Source organism: Rhinolophus sinicus, linkage group LG02, assembly GCF_036562045.2.
Source record: "Rhinolophus sinicus isolate RSC01 linkage group LG02, ASM3656204v1, whole genome shotgun sequence".
NCBI lineage: Eukaryota > Metazoa > Chordata > Mammalia > Chiroptera > Rhinolophidae > Rhinolophus > Rhinolophus sinicus.
This window is the reverse complement of record NC_133752.1, coordinates 124,816,524-124,830,591: the sequence shown is the minus strand read 5'-3', so window position 1 is coordinate 124,830,591 and position 14,068 is coordinate 124,816,524. Positions and strand designations below refer to the sequence as shown.

Genomic DNA, 14,068 nt, shown 5'->3' with positions numbered 1-14,068 from the left:
AAATACCATTATCTCTATTTGAAGATGCAAGATTTAAGGTATCAAGAGTGTAAGTGACATATTGAAGGCCCTTTCTCTAGTAATTTGACGGAGCAAGGATTTGAATCTTGCCTGATTCTTAAACCCATGATATGTTTATGGTTTGCCTTGAGCTTTCAAAGACTTGCCCTTACTAAATATGAGCCTGGTGGGTCCCCGGTGGTGAATGCTACAGTTTGAGAGGACTGCTGGTGGAGAAACCCATGGAGCTCTCCTAATCCTGTACTTGGAGGATTCGGGAAGGAAGGACAGTCATCAAGACAGGGAGAGAACCTGAAAGATACAGGGGGAAGTTCAGGTAGAGGAGAGTGAAAAGCAAAGACAGGAGGCAAGGCTCCAGACCTCCCCCTGCACAGCTTACTTATACTACCTCATTTACTTCTTCTGATGACACAGCAAGGTAATCCTTGTATGAAAAGGGAAGAGCCTGTGGCTCAAAACCACAGACTCTTGGAAACAAGCAGCGTGGCCTTGTTCCAGGGATTCCAGCACTGACCACGGTGTCTCATGCAAAGAAGTGGTCAATCAATATATTTTCAATAAAAGAATGACTAAAGAAGAATAGACTGGCCTTCAGTGAGTTTTACTCTTTCCTGTTCTCAGCTCTCCTTCCGATTTTTACATTGGAATAGAATCCACTTTGTTTTAAATTATTTATCACTAGACCATGTTTTACTAAGGAAAGGTATAGTTGAGTACTTAGTCCGTTCGGGCTGCTATACCAAAATACCAGAAACTGGATGACTTAGGAACAACAGAAATGTATTTCTCAATAGTTCTGCAGGTAGGAAGTCCAAAATCATGGCGTTCACAGGGTCAGTTTCTGGTGAGACCTGCTGCCTCATTTATAGCCACCTTTGCTCTGTGTTTTCAAGTGGTAAAAGGAGCAAGGGCATTCTCGGGATTCTCTTTTATAAGGGCACTAAGGCCGTTCATGGGGACTCACCTTCATGACCTAGCATCTCTCAAAGACACCCCTCCCTCCAAATACCATAGCCTTGGTGATTAGGGCTTCAACACATGAGTGAGGGGGGCACAAACATTCAGACTATAGCAACAATTTACAAATATTCTTTTGAATCTGTCTTTGTGTAGGATTCAAGAAACCATAAAAGCAAGATGATGAAAACTGAATTAAACTTTGGATTAGGGAATAGTGTGGTGGATTCTGGACAGCGGATCACAGATTTGGGAATGAGTCATGCCCAGCCCTACTGCTGACTATCTCCCCGAGCATGCTCTTCTGCTAGCCTTTCTGTTGCTCAGTTTCTTAATCTGGAGATGCTACTGTCTCAAATCATGAGGATTCATTTACCAATTTATAAAATAACTAGCATGTAATATATGCTCAGTAAATTGTGACAAGGTCCATTTTATTATTTAAAATTATAATAGAAATCATACTAATATCCTGAAGAATAAATGAATTGTGTAGAAAAATTTTTTGACTAAAGTACATAAATACGGGACAGAAATCAGGGAAGAGGAGACAGAATAAAACCCAGGAATTAAGATAAAGGGCACTCTTTACCCATCAACATAGAAAAGACCAGAGAGAAAATGAGTAATTTGCTTGTAAGAAGAACGAGGATTATAAGGAACAAGTAAATAGAAACAGAGGGAGAGGAGTCAGGTGGGAAAGAGAGGAAGAAAGAAAGGTACTGTTTTTCCAGTCTTAGCTATTTTGATTTAACGATTAAATACACTTGGAGATTCTTGTTTGCATTCTGCCTTCCTCTGAATTAAAGCAATTGTTCCCAAAGTTTCTGTGTCCTGCTGTTAACTCCTCTGTGTCTCAGTGGACACCTCTGTAAATGAGTACCTCAGAAACGCCCATCGAGATGGCCTGGGAGCCCTGTAAGAAAACTGAGCTCTTCTTAGGAAAGGGATGTTAGCTCCTTGAGCCCCCCGTCCATTCTCATTGACACCCACGATCATTTAATCCCAGAGTCACATCCATTTCTTTAAGTGACCTCAGCACCGGAGTCCTTCTGTCCACCTCACCTTTTCCCTTACAACTCCCTCATCTAAGAACACACAATATCCTACAATAGAATTAGCTGCTCATTTCTGTGTCTTTGATTAGGCTGTACCTCTCATCTAGTTATGTCTTTCCTGTTGTACGTTTCCCTTAGGTGGTAAAACTTATGTGAAGCCTAGCATGAACTTACTTTCCATGATGAAGCACACTTGCTCCCTATTGAATCTCTCTGTATATTACTTAACACTTTAATGGGATTGTGTTGCTTCCCCTTCTTGTTCCCTCCCCCATTCCTTCTCTCTCTCTCTCATCTCTTCAATTCCTCCCCAGTCCCCCCCTCTTCTCCTTAGCCCCCTCTAATTCCCATTCCCTACCTGACAGTCTTAATAATTCCCTCAGTGGTTTTCTGGAATCTCACACCCTTTTGGAAAGAATCAGGGGAGAAATAAATGAAATAAAGCAACGCAAGCCTTCCTGATCCCCTTTCTGGTTGAGCACAGAGGCCTGACCTGCTGTTCTTATGTCCTTTGCACTATACACTTTTCACACTATCTGTACAATTCAGGGCAATTTCTTGGTCTCATGTGCATTTAGGGACAGGTCCCGGGCCTCCCAACACCAAAGTAGGGGTCTAGATTGATTTCCTGGGTGTCCTTTCTGTAGTCACTGGCACACCTGTTTCCTTCAACACTAACTATAGCATACTTACAACATTGGGCCTCAGTAAACAAAAGCTTTTCTTAACTCAGGCTGCCAAGAGCAAAAAACACAAAGCAACACAACTAATGGAAGGGGGAAGACATTGGTTTTAACGAGTAGAATCTTGCCTAAAATACAAGAGATGCTAAGCAAGAGAGACTCTCTGCAAGCCTCCCTTCAGAGTAGCAAAGGAGAAGCTCCCCCTCTGTGTTTTCAATTCTCCCAAGCGTAATTAGCATCCATTGACAAGTAACCAGCTCTCTAACAGCATCTCCTTTGGAGAACTAGACCAAATCCTGACCATTGTGTTGTCACCCTTCTGTCTTGCCAGGGATGCATTACTCACCTCCCCTAATAGGAACACCCCTGAATCGCTTGGTTCTGCTTTACCCACTCATCTTGTTTCTGTTAGAGGTCACCAACGCCAGTTAGCCCAAATACTTCCATGGGGCTTTTATCCTGCTCCCATAAGCTGAGTCTTCGAAAAAGTCCTGCGGTATGGACATTTTCTTCAGGATGCTGGTAATGTTCGCTGTTCTGATCTTATTACAAGACCATAGCCGCTTTGTCACAGTTCACTTGTGATCTTTACGCATATTCAAATTTAATTATAAGTTGCACAAAACCAAACAAAATTTCACCTCCATCTAGATATGATACACTTAGCCGGTGATACCTTGTACCTTCTTTTTCAAATGTATATCCATTCCGTGGTTAAACTATCTCCATAATCTCCTCTTCCCCCTTCTAGAATGGAACTGTTCCAAGGATAAACGTTGCATTGATCTTTGTATCCCCCATGTATTACCATGTCTTGTATATAATCGGCACAACATACATTTCTAGGGTTGAATGTATTAAGCTGTACTTTGTTCTTCCTTTCCCAGACTTTTGAATTTATTCCACAGCACAATGAAATATAATAGATTTTAGCCAAATTGCATAGTTCGAACTGTTCTAGAATTAAGATGCTCGATGTCTGGATTATTTGTTCTATTCCAAGGGAAATTTGGAGATCTAAAACCAGGGGTGCCATGTTGCTTAAATCTAGAAGGCACCATACATAATGACTTCACCGTGAATGGCACCCTTGGAAATTATCAGTACCCAGCATGTGTGGCCATTCATGGCAGCCTTGCCTAAAATCACTGTAGGGTGACAGGGTTTATATACAGCCTGGGATCCTGTGCTGGCTAGATTCTAGCTTGCTTTTGAAGATGAAGCAGTAGCCACATAAGAATGTGATTGGTTAATTCAGTCCTGTCATTGAACATGTTTCTTAAGTCACCACAATGTGCCAGGGAGCAAGAAAGTGAGCCAGTGTGATATTTTGGGAAAGAACATTCTAGGGAAAGACTCTGAATCAGGAGTCTTTGTTCTTCCTGTGTGTTAGACAAAGCCCAGGAGGTTAATATAGATTGAATGTGTTACCAAGAAGGAGAGTAGGAGGAGACAACGGACATGAGGTCAGAGAACTGAGATGTAGACGTGGAGGAAGGAACCCCATGCTGATCATATCAGATTGTATAGTCCGGTGTAATGATTTTCACTTTCCCTGAATGGCGGGATCTGACTTCCATTTTAACAGGATCACTCCGACTGCCGCGTTGAGAATGCTCTGTAAGACCAAGAGCAGAAGTATGGAGACCAGTTAGGCGTTACTGCTGTAATCCAGGGTGAGATGATGGCTTGAGACTGGCTGGTATCAGTAGAAGTAAGATGGTTCTGAATACATTTTGATAGTCTAATGTCTGTCCCAAGGGGAACAATTTTAACGCAAGCATTATGTTCTAGTTGCTATTTTATAAGAGTGCCATTTGCCTTTGTACACATTTTAAAGCTACATATGAATAGTTTTTCCAAAAAAATAACTATCATTGCAACACCTATTTACAGATTGTTTTATCTCCTTAATTCAGTTACATTGAACATAAGGGTGAATTTTTCATAATATTTTAGTAAGAAATGCCAGTCCCAACTAATCTAGGGAGTTTGTATGTAGCACTTTTTTTTTTTTTTTTTTTTTAAACAAAGCAGTATTTGAGCCTATAGCTTAAGACCAGCTTACATTTTTATGGATTTCTACCTTTCAGACAGCATTTTCAATCCAAGAATTACTGAATTGATCTTTACAGGATTGTCATCTTGAAATGTTGGTAAAAGTCTACGAGTAGTTTAAGTGGTTCAATTAGAGAATTGTCCAGAGAAGAAATGGTGTAAGTCTAATGCTGAAACAGTTGAATCCAGATCTGTTAACTGGTTTTTTCCCTTTCCCAAGCCTGTGGGAGTCGCTTTTTCCTTTTTTCTCCCTTCACTTTGAGACAATTAAATTCAGATGATGATAATTAACGTGGGTAAGACAAATTACAAACCAAAGAAATTCTGACAAAGTGTGGTAGCACGATACACACATGGGAGCAAAATATAATAATTTGCTTGAGATTTTTATGGTCCCTTTATTTGAAATTCTACTCGATTATCAAACACAAAGAATGTATTTTTTTTACCAAATGTGAAAAAGTAGTGATTTCTCAGAACTCTCCTGCATATGAGGAATAAAACACTTAGGTCTCCTTATTCTAAGAGTTTGAAAGAGTAAACTTATAGCGAATGAGTCTATCTGATTCATACACATGCGTCTCTCTTTTTGCACAGATACAGTGTGCAGCCTGGGAATTATGGCCATAGTAGGGAAAGGCAAGGCACATGGCAGTTCATTAACTGGAAGAGCTCAGACTAACTGGTAGCTAATCCCAGACATAGAGTCCAGAGTGTGGTGCAAAGCATTTATTTTATTGCTCGCATAAGGTACTAGTTTTCAAACTAGACTAGCAGCATGAGCATCCCCTGGGAACTTGTTAAAAATGCAGATCGTAGGCTCTCCCCAAGACCCAGTGAGTCTGAAACTCTGAAGACGGGGCCCGGCTTTGTTTTATCCTCCAAGTGACTCTGACGTGCACGGAAGCTTAAGAACCACTGAGAACCTTGCTGGCCTTGCAGAGTCCACCCATGTGGATGGACTCCCCTGAGTGCCTGCCTGCCTTTGCTTTCCTTTTCTAACCCTCTGCACTCCCATAGTGTCCTGGCTGCATCTTGTAGTCTACCCTCACTATCAGAGCCCCAGAAGCTGCTTCCACACACCGAGCCTCAGGATCTGGCTCAGTCTTGGTGGGTACAACTGTAGACCTTTATATTCTTCAGTGAAGGGCACCCATATCTCTCTTGCTAATATTGACCATTCTTCCTACCAGTGGTTCAATGCCTTCGTGTATAAAATGGTTCGCTTCCCAAGAGCAGTAAGACAGATCCACATCCTGCCACATGCACTGTAAGTGGAGTGGTCTTATTGGAACTATCCTGGCTGATAGCCCCTTATTCCAGCATAGTTAGTGATAGCGTTCTTTTATTCTTTTAAACGTTTTGGTTTAGCTGGTAAATTCTATTGCAGTGAATATAATTTATAAGCAATTCTAACACTATTGGAAATTGGTGGAAGAGGAATTCACCAAGAAGGAAATGTTTGGGGCATAAAAATGAAAGCTGTCCAGTTACAATAGGTTGGCAAGACAGGACAGGAGACTGGGGTGGAGAGGGAACTTAGAGGCTGACAGTTCAAGGTAAATAAGGATATGAAGCAGAAGGTTACACTAAGTGACGCTTAAGTAAGACAGAGAGACTGGAGCTTGTGTCTGGTGGGAGCAAAACTAGATGAAGCTGGTGGAAAAGGTGTGATTTGAGGTAAATAAAGTCTTTAAGAAGGAGTAAGGGGACATTTTGTTTCTTATTATTCCCCCAATAACATATCAATTGAGTTTCTTTGGATAGTTGTTAAGAAGAAACCTAGCATGTCTTTGGTTCCCCCCTTTCTGTTGGTTCTGTGTATTGAAATGCTGATTGCTCTATATTTCATCAGCCCTGTGCTGTATTTCAAATGAACAATCACTGTAAACATAGAAGAAGAAGAATTTAATTTCAACTTGAGTTCAAATTTTCAAATTCAGTTTAAAAAAGAAACCAAATGATTCATACCGCATAATATTTTATGCCTTTATTATAAGACAACATTAATGCGGATTATTGAGATATATGGCCTATGGAGAACAGAATGGGGGGAGTTATGGAAATACCTAGCTAGTAGGTTGTGATACTGTTTTTCTGAATGCTAATATGGTGAATGAATTTTACTGTTACAACATTATCATATGGGAATTATTTCTGTCACCATTTACAATATAAAAATGTATGTGTTTCATGTAATTTTGGAAACTTGCAAGCTGTTCACAAAGTGCATGTTGTATGGCAAAGCTTACTTAAACCATAGGAAATGTTTTTAAATTACGATAAAAGTCAAATATTTAATTTTACACGATTAGTTAATGTTATTTCTTTTTGTGTTGTTGAATGTTAAAGATGTGTTTAACATTAACAAAGCTTGAAAACCTTAGCTCTGGGGCATTGCGTATAAACTGGCCTCTCATGCCATTGAATCATTATCTTTACACACAGACTTCTGTCACTGTTCCTTTCTATGTGGACAGTATAGATCCATGTCCTTTCTTTCTCTGTCTTTTATTACTAGAGCTAATATATCTCCTTCTCCCTCTACAGGCTGGAGTAATGAATTTTAAAAAAAATAACCTTCATTATTCAATTAATTGTTGCATTTTTCTAACTATTAATAACAGGATACATTTCAGAGTTAATAGCCGCCAAACGACAAAGAACAATGAATAAATCCTACATTATCTTTTGTTGAAGTATCACAAATAACTAACAAACACATGTATTAATACATTTACTTAGGTAAATATTATGCTTTGAAGACAGGTAGCAATTAATATGTTTTAATTTTAAAAAACAATCTATAATAGGCATAACGAAAACTAGGTTTAGCCTGCTGTCCTTTACTAAGATGTATATGAGGAGATAGTAATTACTCAGTGTGCTACACATTGTCAATTTCTTGTTTTACTTTTTTTAAACCATGTGTGCTTTATATTGAATCTCATATCAACGTATTTGTAGAGTTAGCACATAACACAAATTTCATGGGTAATGTGTTTTTCTATTTCTAAATGTGATTATTTACAGCTCCGTTTCCTTAATAATTTTCTAACCCAACAGTTATGTTTGTTTTGGTACATAAGAAAGCCACAGAATGTTAGGTTACAAACTAACAAAACTTTCTGTAAAAATAGCTGATGGGTCTCCAAGTCCTGGTCTTAAAACTGTCAATTCATTTAAAAATATAGGCTTGAAATCCTAGGCTTATTTTTATTCACCATTCTTTACCAATTGAAGTTTAGAAGCTTAAGTACAGGCAGTGGCTGTGGTTTATTACAATCCTTAAAACAGAACATTTTCCCTTGTATATTGAGGACTGGTCTTTTTGGGTTAGAAGACAGTTGGTAATATTTATTAGATGAACTAATGGCTTCTTCCCTACAGCCACCTAGAAAGATTTACCATTTTTAAAGTTTTCCTGTTTCTGTGTGCAACTCAGGACTTGCAAATCAATTTTATAACTCTTTTTAGTGTATTGGTAAAGGCTTGAATTTTAAGCAAACAGGAAACCCCAAAGCAAGAAGAAATAATCATTAGATCACAACTCTATAAGTCTGTCAGTTGCATGAATGGTTTCTGCATATCTCTGTCATCACTTGATTTGGTTTTCATTTGAATAGCGATATCAGATAAGGCGTCTAATATCATTACTTTTGCTGCTAATAAATCTCTAGCTATAAAATATCAGTCTATCCTCTGTTAGTATGTTTACAGCCTTAAAATTGGGCTCAACTTTTATGTTGTTTTCTTTGCTTTTACAAGGTAATTTGGGGATAGCATTACATAACAATTCTTGAGGTACAGTTTTGGAGCCTTGTGTGGTTCTATCTGCAATAATGCCCACCTTGCAAAGCTGACTTGAAAGTAATACCTAAAGTCTGAACTGGTTAATATTTTTTCCATGTTTATCAGTCAATCTAATTAAGAATGAGTTAATGCTAAACTGCCATTTCTATGTTCTTTTAATAATTTTTGTGTTACTTAAATATAAGAAATAAATATATCTCAATGTGACTAGTCCTGTTTGTGTATATGCATTGGAGAAGGAAGCTGTTTTAAAGGACCGATAATTAAAATCAATTCAATCTGTATTTGTAATACCTCTTTTCTTTCTCCAAAGCAGCTATCGTCTTAGGAGCACAGATATTTATAGTTAATAATTAAATTTTATACTAGTGATGCAGCATATGATAAATGACTATATAGGGGAATGTTTAAACCAGTCGATTGGTGGCTTGCTAAAATATATGGCACCTGAGCTGTAGATTTAGCAATAGAACTACTCCAATGCCTTAAATCTCAAATACATCGACTACTAGAAAACATTGGTAATCATTTCACAATGTGTGTAAATCAGACCATCATGCTGTATGATTTAAACTTATACAGTAGTGTATATCAGTTATTTTTCGATAAAACTGGACAAAAAGAAAACATTAATCTTCCCATTAGCTTTAAAAAATTTAATACTTTTTTACCTGTTTGCATAATTGTAACATATCTTTCGGTCGTTTTCTTTCTTCAGTAGTCCATAGAGGATTTTATTTTAAGAAAAAGAAGTTTAGTTAATGTACCAGACAAATGGCATTGCGATGTCCTGCAATTAAGGGAAAGGCATTTACAATGTGACTACATAATGAACATGTAGATTTATGGCACAGGTAAGTCTTAGCTTTATATCTCCTCAGGCATTGTTCTTTTACTTTGCAGGTCAGTTTCTTCTTGAAGAAGCTCGCCTCATAGAAGCGGCCGAGATGGCCAAAAAAGCAGCTGAACTGGACAGCTCGGAGTTTGATGTGGTCTTCAATGCTGCCCACATGCTCAGGTGAGTTTTTGCTACTGTACCTTAGAAGACCAACACTGTGGCTTTGGGGAAGCAATTAATAATACTGATTCCCCTATCGTACCCCCTTATTCCACATTCTCCAAGTGCATTATGCTGCTTAACCTTGCAAAATCAGGACTATTTTTTTCATTATAGTTTATGTGCACGGTATGTACCACATATGAGCTTTCAGGATGCTGCCAATTATTGAGACCGCTTTCCCTTCCCTTCAAAAATTAATGGCCATAATATACAAAAAGAAAATCGCACAACTAAAATTAATAACTGTCTAATTAATTGTCTCCAAAACAGAACTTTATGTCAATTAGTCATCGGCAATCTCAATATCTGTGTTTTGATATTTATTATATTGAATGTGCCATGTGGATACATTTTATTATGTTTGGTAGTAGAGAGGATTATCAAATGCAAATATACTTAAGGCCTATCAAATTCTCAGAACAGCCCTATAATTGCTATGTATTGGAACAATATGTTTTTTAGATCTTTAGCACTTCTATTTTCAGAAGTATTATCAGGAAGGTTACTTAGAATAACAGCAAAACAAAAGGCAGATAAAAAATTTTTGTTTTGAATACGAAAAGAAAGTCCTTAAGTAATGGTTTAGGTTAAAGGAGCTTTGTAAGAAACTCACATGATTTGTACAGTCGTTAAGAAAGCATTATTTGTTCTGTAAGCACTACGTATACCCCTTTTCTCATACTCTTACCGGAATTTCACTCTATAAATCTCCACCTAAATGCTTCATTAGATGACGTGTACACTATGGGCTCCGCGCATGACTTCTAGGGATAAGTTTGTAATTATGTAGATGACTCTTACAAGGGAAGAAAATAACAGAAGAATTGGTTCACATTTGGATGGTGTTAAAACATGGTCTTTGAAGAAAAGTAGAGGAACTTTAGAACTTTTTTTTCCACTTTTCAGTTTGAGATCACTGTGGATTTGCATGCAGCCATGAAGAATAATAGAGAGAGATCGCCTGTGTCATTTATCCAATTTCCCCAAGGGTAGTACCTTGTGGAACTATTATACAATATTAAAACCAGGATATTGACATTAATACTATCCACTGGTCTTACTGGATTTCCTCAGTTTTATTTGTGTGTGTGTGTGTGTGTATGTGTTTACTTCTCTGCACTTTTATCACAGGTATAGGTTTGTGTGTCCGTCACCACAGCCAAAATACAGACTATTTTCATCACTGCAGATATTCCTTGTGTTGTCCTTTATAAACACATACTCCTACTACCTAACCCTGTCCACCAATAACCAATATTTAAAGCAAGTTTTATGAGATTACTCTGCATTTATAATTGGAGACTGTTATTATAACTATATCTTAGTGGCTTCCTACTTGGCTTTTTATGTTTTAAATAAGAAATCCAAAATCTGTTTGAGAGGAAAGAGTGTACGGTGAGGTTTTAGTTCATGTCCCTCCTCCACATTAATGTTTAACATTCCTAAAACCGGTATCTACAAAGAAAAATCAGGATTCAATTGACTATTGGTATATTTATAAAATAAACTGTAGCCAATCTGAAAGAACCTTCAGCAGGAGGATAATTTTTAAGACACCTTACTTTACATGACAAGGTTAGGTGCTTTATGAGGGAGAGGACTTTTGTTCTTCATGAACAAAACATTATGCTTTTAGTCATAATAAACCATTTGTAAGGATGGGAATGTACAAGTTTCTATAGGCTAATTCACCTTAATCAGAATAGATACTTTTATGAAAAAAAGGTTTTGGCTGTATATGAAATTAGTATCTGAAATTCAAGGTCTACCAATGGAAACCCATTATGAGAGCATTACAAAAAATGTCCTTGTTAAATATATTGCTTGTAACTTTTCCTTAGTTACCCTAGTGCTAGAAACCAGTGGAAAGTTTCTGTTCAGCATCGACAATATGGAAATATTTATGATTTATTTTTCAGAACTTTCTCTCTAGCTTTTTGCAGTCTGTATTCCTCATCAAGTTGCAGTCAGGATCTTCCTACATATATTGATTGCAAGTATGACCACTGCAGCCTGGCAATATCTTACTCAACTTGGTGGCAGTCCCCATGAATGTTTTTACTCAGTTCTGTTTTTCGGCTCTGTCAAATTCAAGTTTTTCTTGAGGGCTTCCTGTGCAAGCTGAACACCAACCTCTTTTCCTACTAATCAAGAACATTTAAGACTTTGTTTGCTGAAAGGACTAAGGAAGCTTATTTTTTATTGCTGAATAACACTCGATGGTATGGATGTACCGTAGTTTACCCATTCACTCATTGAAGGACATCTGGGTTGTTTTTGGTTATTGCAAATAAAGCTGCTATGAACATTCAGAAAACCAAAAAAAAAAAAGCTTATTGGTTTTCACTTGAATGCAGCTTTATCAAAAACTGACTCTGGGTGGTGAACACACAATATGAGATATATAGACAATAGATTACAGAATTGTACACCTGAAATGTATGTAAGTTTACTAACAATTGTCACCCCAATAAAGTTTAATTTGAAAAAAAAAAATTAGCTGTCAGGATTTTACTTCTTTAATGTTACATATAACATTTCCTCTGTGGTTGCCAAATTGTTGTAAATTGAGTTTGATATTAATTCTTAATTCAAGAGCTCTGTTCTTTTGCAAGATATTTAGGAGACAAAATTAGCAAGGTTTGGTGACCAGTTGGGTAAGAGGGAAAGGCATTTGTCTCCCTGATTGTGCCTTGGTTAGCTTGACTAATGGTAGACCTAACATCTGAAATCAACCAATCTAGGAAATGTTACAGTACAAGATCTGGTTTGGACACACTCATTTAACTTCCCTTTTCTTGGCTAGTTCCCAATAAAATGGCGCCAAGAACCTATAAGAGAAGGGGAAAAAAGTCCATCCCTAAAGCAAAAAAAAAAAAATCATTCCATTTAGTTGAGACTAGATTAGAAAAGGTGAGAGCCTGGGGCCAGCCGTCAAGGGGTAAGTCTTTATCTTATTGGGATCTTTAAGCAGCTTGAAATTTGAGAAATTTCTAGCAGACCCATTTCAACTCTCAATAGTGGATAAAAAAATTTTCCCTGCAGGATAAGCATATAGAACATTTTGAAATACGTGATTTCAGTTTGGCAATTCAGATAAGAAGGACGCATCAGATGTATCCAAGTAAAGGAGCCTCACCAAAACAGTGAGATTTACAGTGAGAAAACCCACTTAGAACATCTGTAATTCCTGTCACCCAGGTGACTCACAAGAAAGTGTTGTGGTGTGGAAGTAGTAATGCTGCTCACCAGGTTTGTTTTGCCTTCCGCTTTCAAGAAACACAATCGGATTGCCCTGTCCAGCCTTCTTCCAAGCCGAAGACCTTCCTGGGTCTTCCTTGGTTCATTGAATGTGTGTGAAGGCGATGTATGTCACTGTTGAGCCAAAGCTGCATTTCCCTTTTCCTGAATTGGGAAACCGTGGCAATACATCCTGAAATGGAGACAAACCTCCCAGCTCACCCACACTGGATAAATTGAATAAGTGAGAAATAAAGTTTGTTGTCTTATTCACTGAGATTTAGGATGTGTTTATTACTACCATAACCTAATCTATTTTCACTGATACCGAATACATGTGTGAAAATAAAATACTTTGAAAGAGGAACATTATAGCATCAGAAAAGATTACTAAGAGATTCAAAGATCACAAAGAGATTAACCTCTGAATTTATAACTGCAGTGAGGCAATGTGCAATTGATAGACTGATGATTTAAGTAGAAGTTATAGATATTTTCCCAGAACTTAATGAAAAATACCAAAGGCATGAAAATGATGACTGAAAAGATAAACTTGGATGATAGATTGAGAACACGGTACACATACTCATATGTTTGCGTTATTGTACATAGTATATATACACATATATAGTTATATATAGTTATATACAGTTTATATGTAGCATGATACATAGTTTTATTTGTATATATAAATATGTGTATATAACGTGCTACATATATGTGTATATGTAGTTATGCATAACATGTACATATATAGTCTTATTTGGTTTTGTATATATAAATGTTAATATAAATAGAAAATTTCTGAAGGAGAGCAGAGAGAGATAAGCAATTATCCACAAATAGAGAAAATATCCAAGATAGGATGAAGGGCTTCAATCATCATATTGAAAGCAAAATTAGGGAAAATAGATCTGCTCATAAACTTGTCTTCACATGTGGGTCACAGTTTTAGTTGCAAACTAAGGAATTCACTCTTGCCAGTTTAAGCAGAAATAGGATTTATTAAAGAGTATTCTGTAGCCCACAGTTTCTCTCACTGGCTTGAGAGCACTCCATACAGCCAGAAATAATACCCAACCACCTTGCTTTCCCGGGGGGGCTCAGCAGCTTTTACGGTCCAGAGTTCTGTCACCATCCTCACAAGGAACCAAGCAGAGTGAGAACCACGTTCATTA

The 14,068-nt window shown here is 37.5% G+C and overlaps 1 protein-coding gene across 4 annotated transcripts in view; it reads left to right on the top strand.

The window, feature by feature from the left end:
- TMTC2 (transmembrane O-mannosyltransferase targeting cadherins 2) overlaps positions 1-14,068 on the top strand; it is a 386,679-nt gene that overhangs the window by 317,764 nt on the left and 54,847 nt on the right. For 2 of the 4 annotated variants that reach the window (XR_012493906.1, XM_019754143.2), the window contains one exon: positions 9,494-9,608. Coding sequence is in view for 2 of the 4 variants with exons in the window: in XM_019754143.2 (XP_019609702.1) it covers positions 9,494-9,608 (115 nt within the window). In the remaining 2 variants the exon portion in view is untranslated. Of the gene's footprint in view, positions 1-9,493; positions 9,609-11,569; positions 12,070-14,068 lie in introns of those variants that run through there. The other 2 variants (XR_012493907.1, XM_074325339.1) reach the window with 2 other exon arrangements.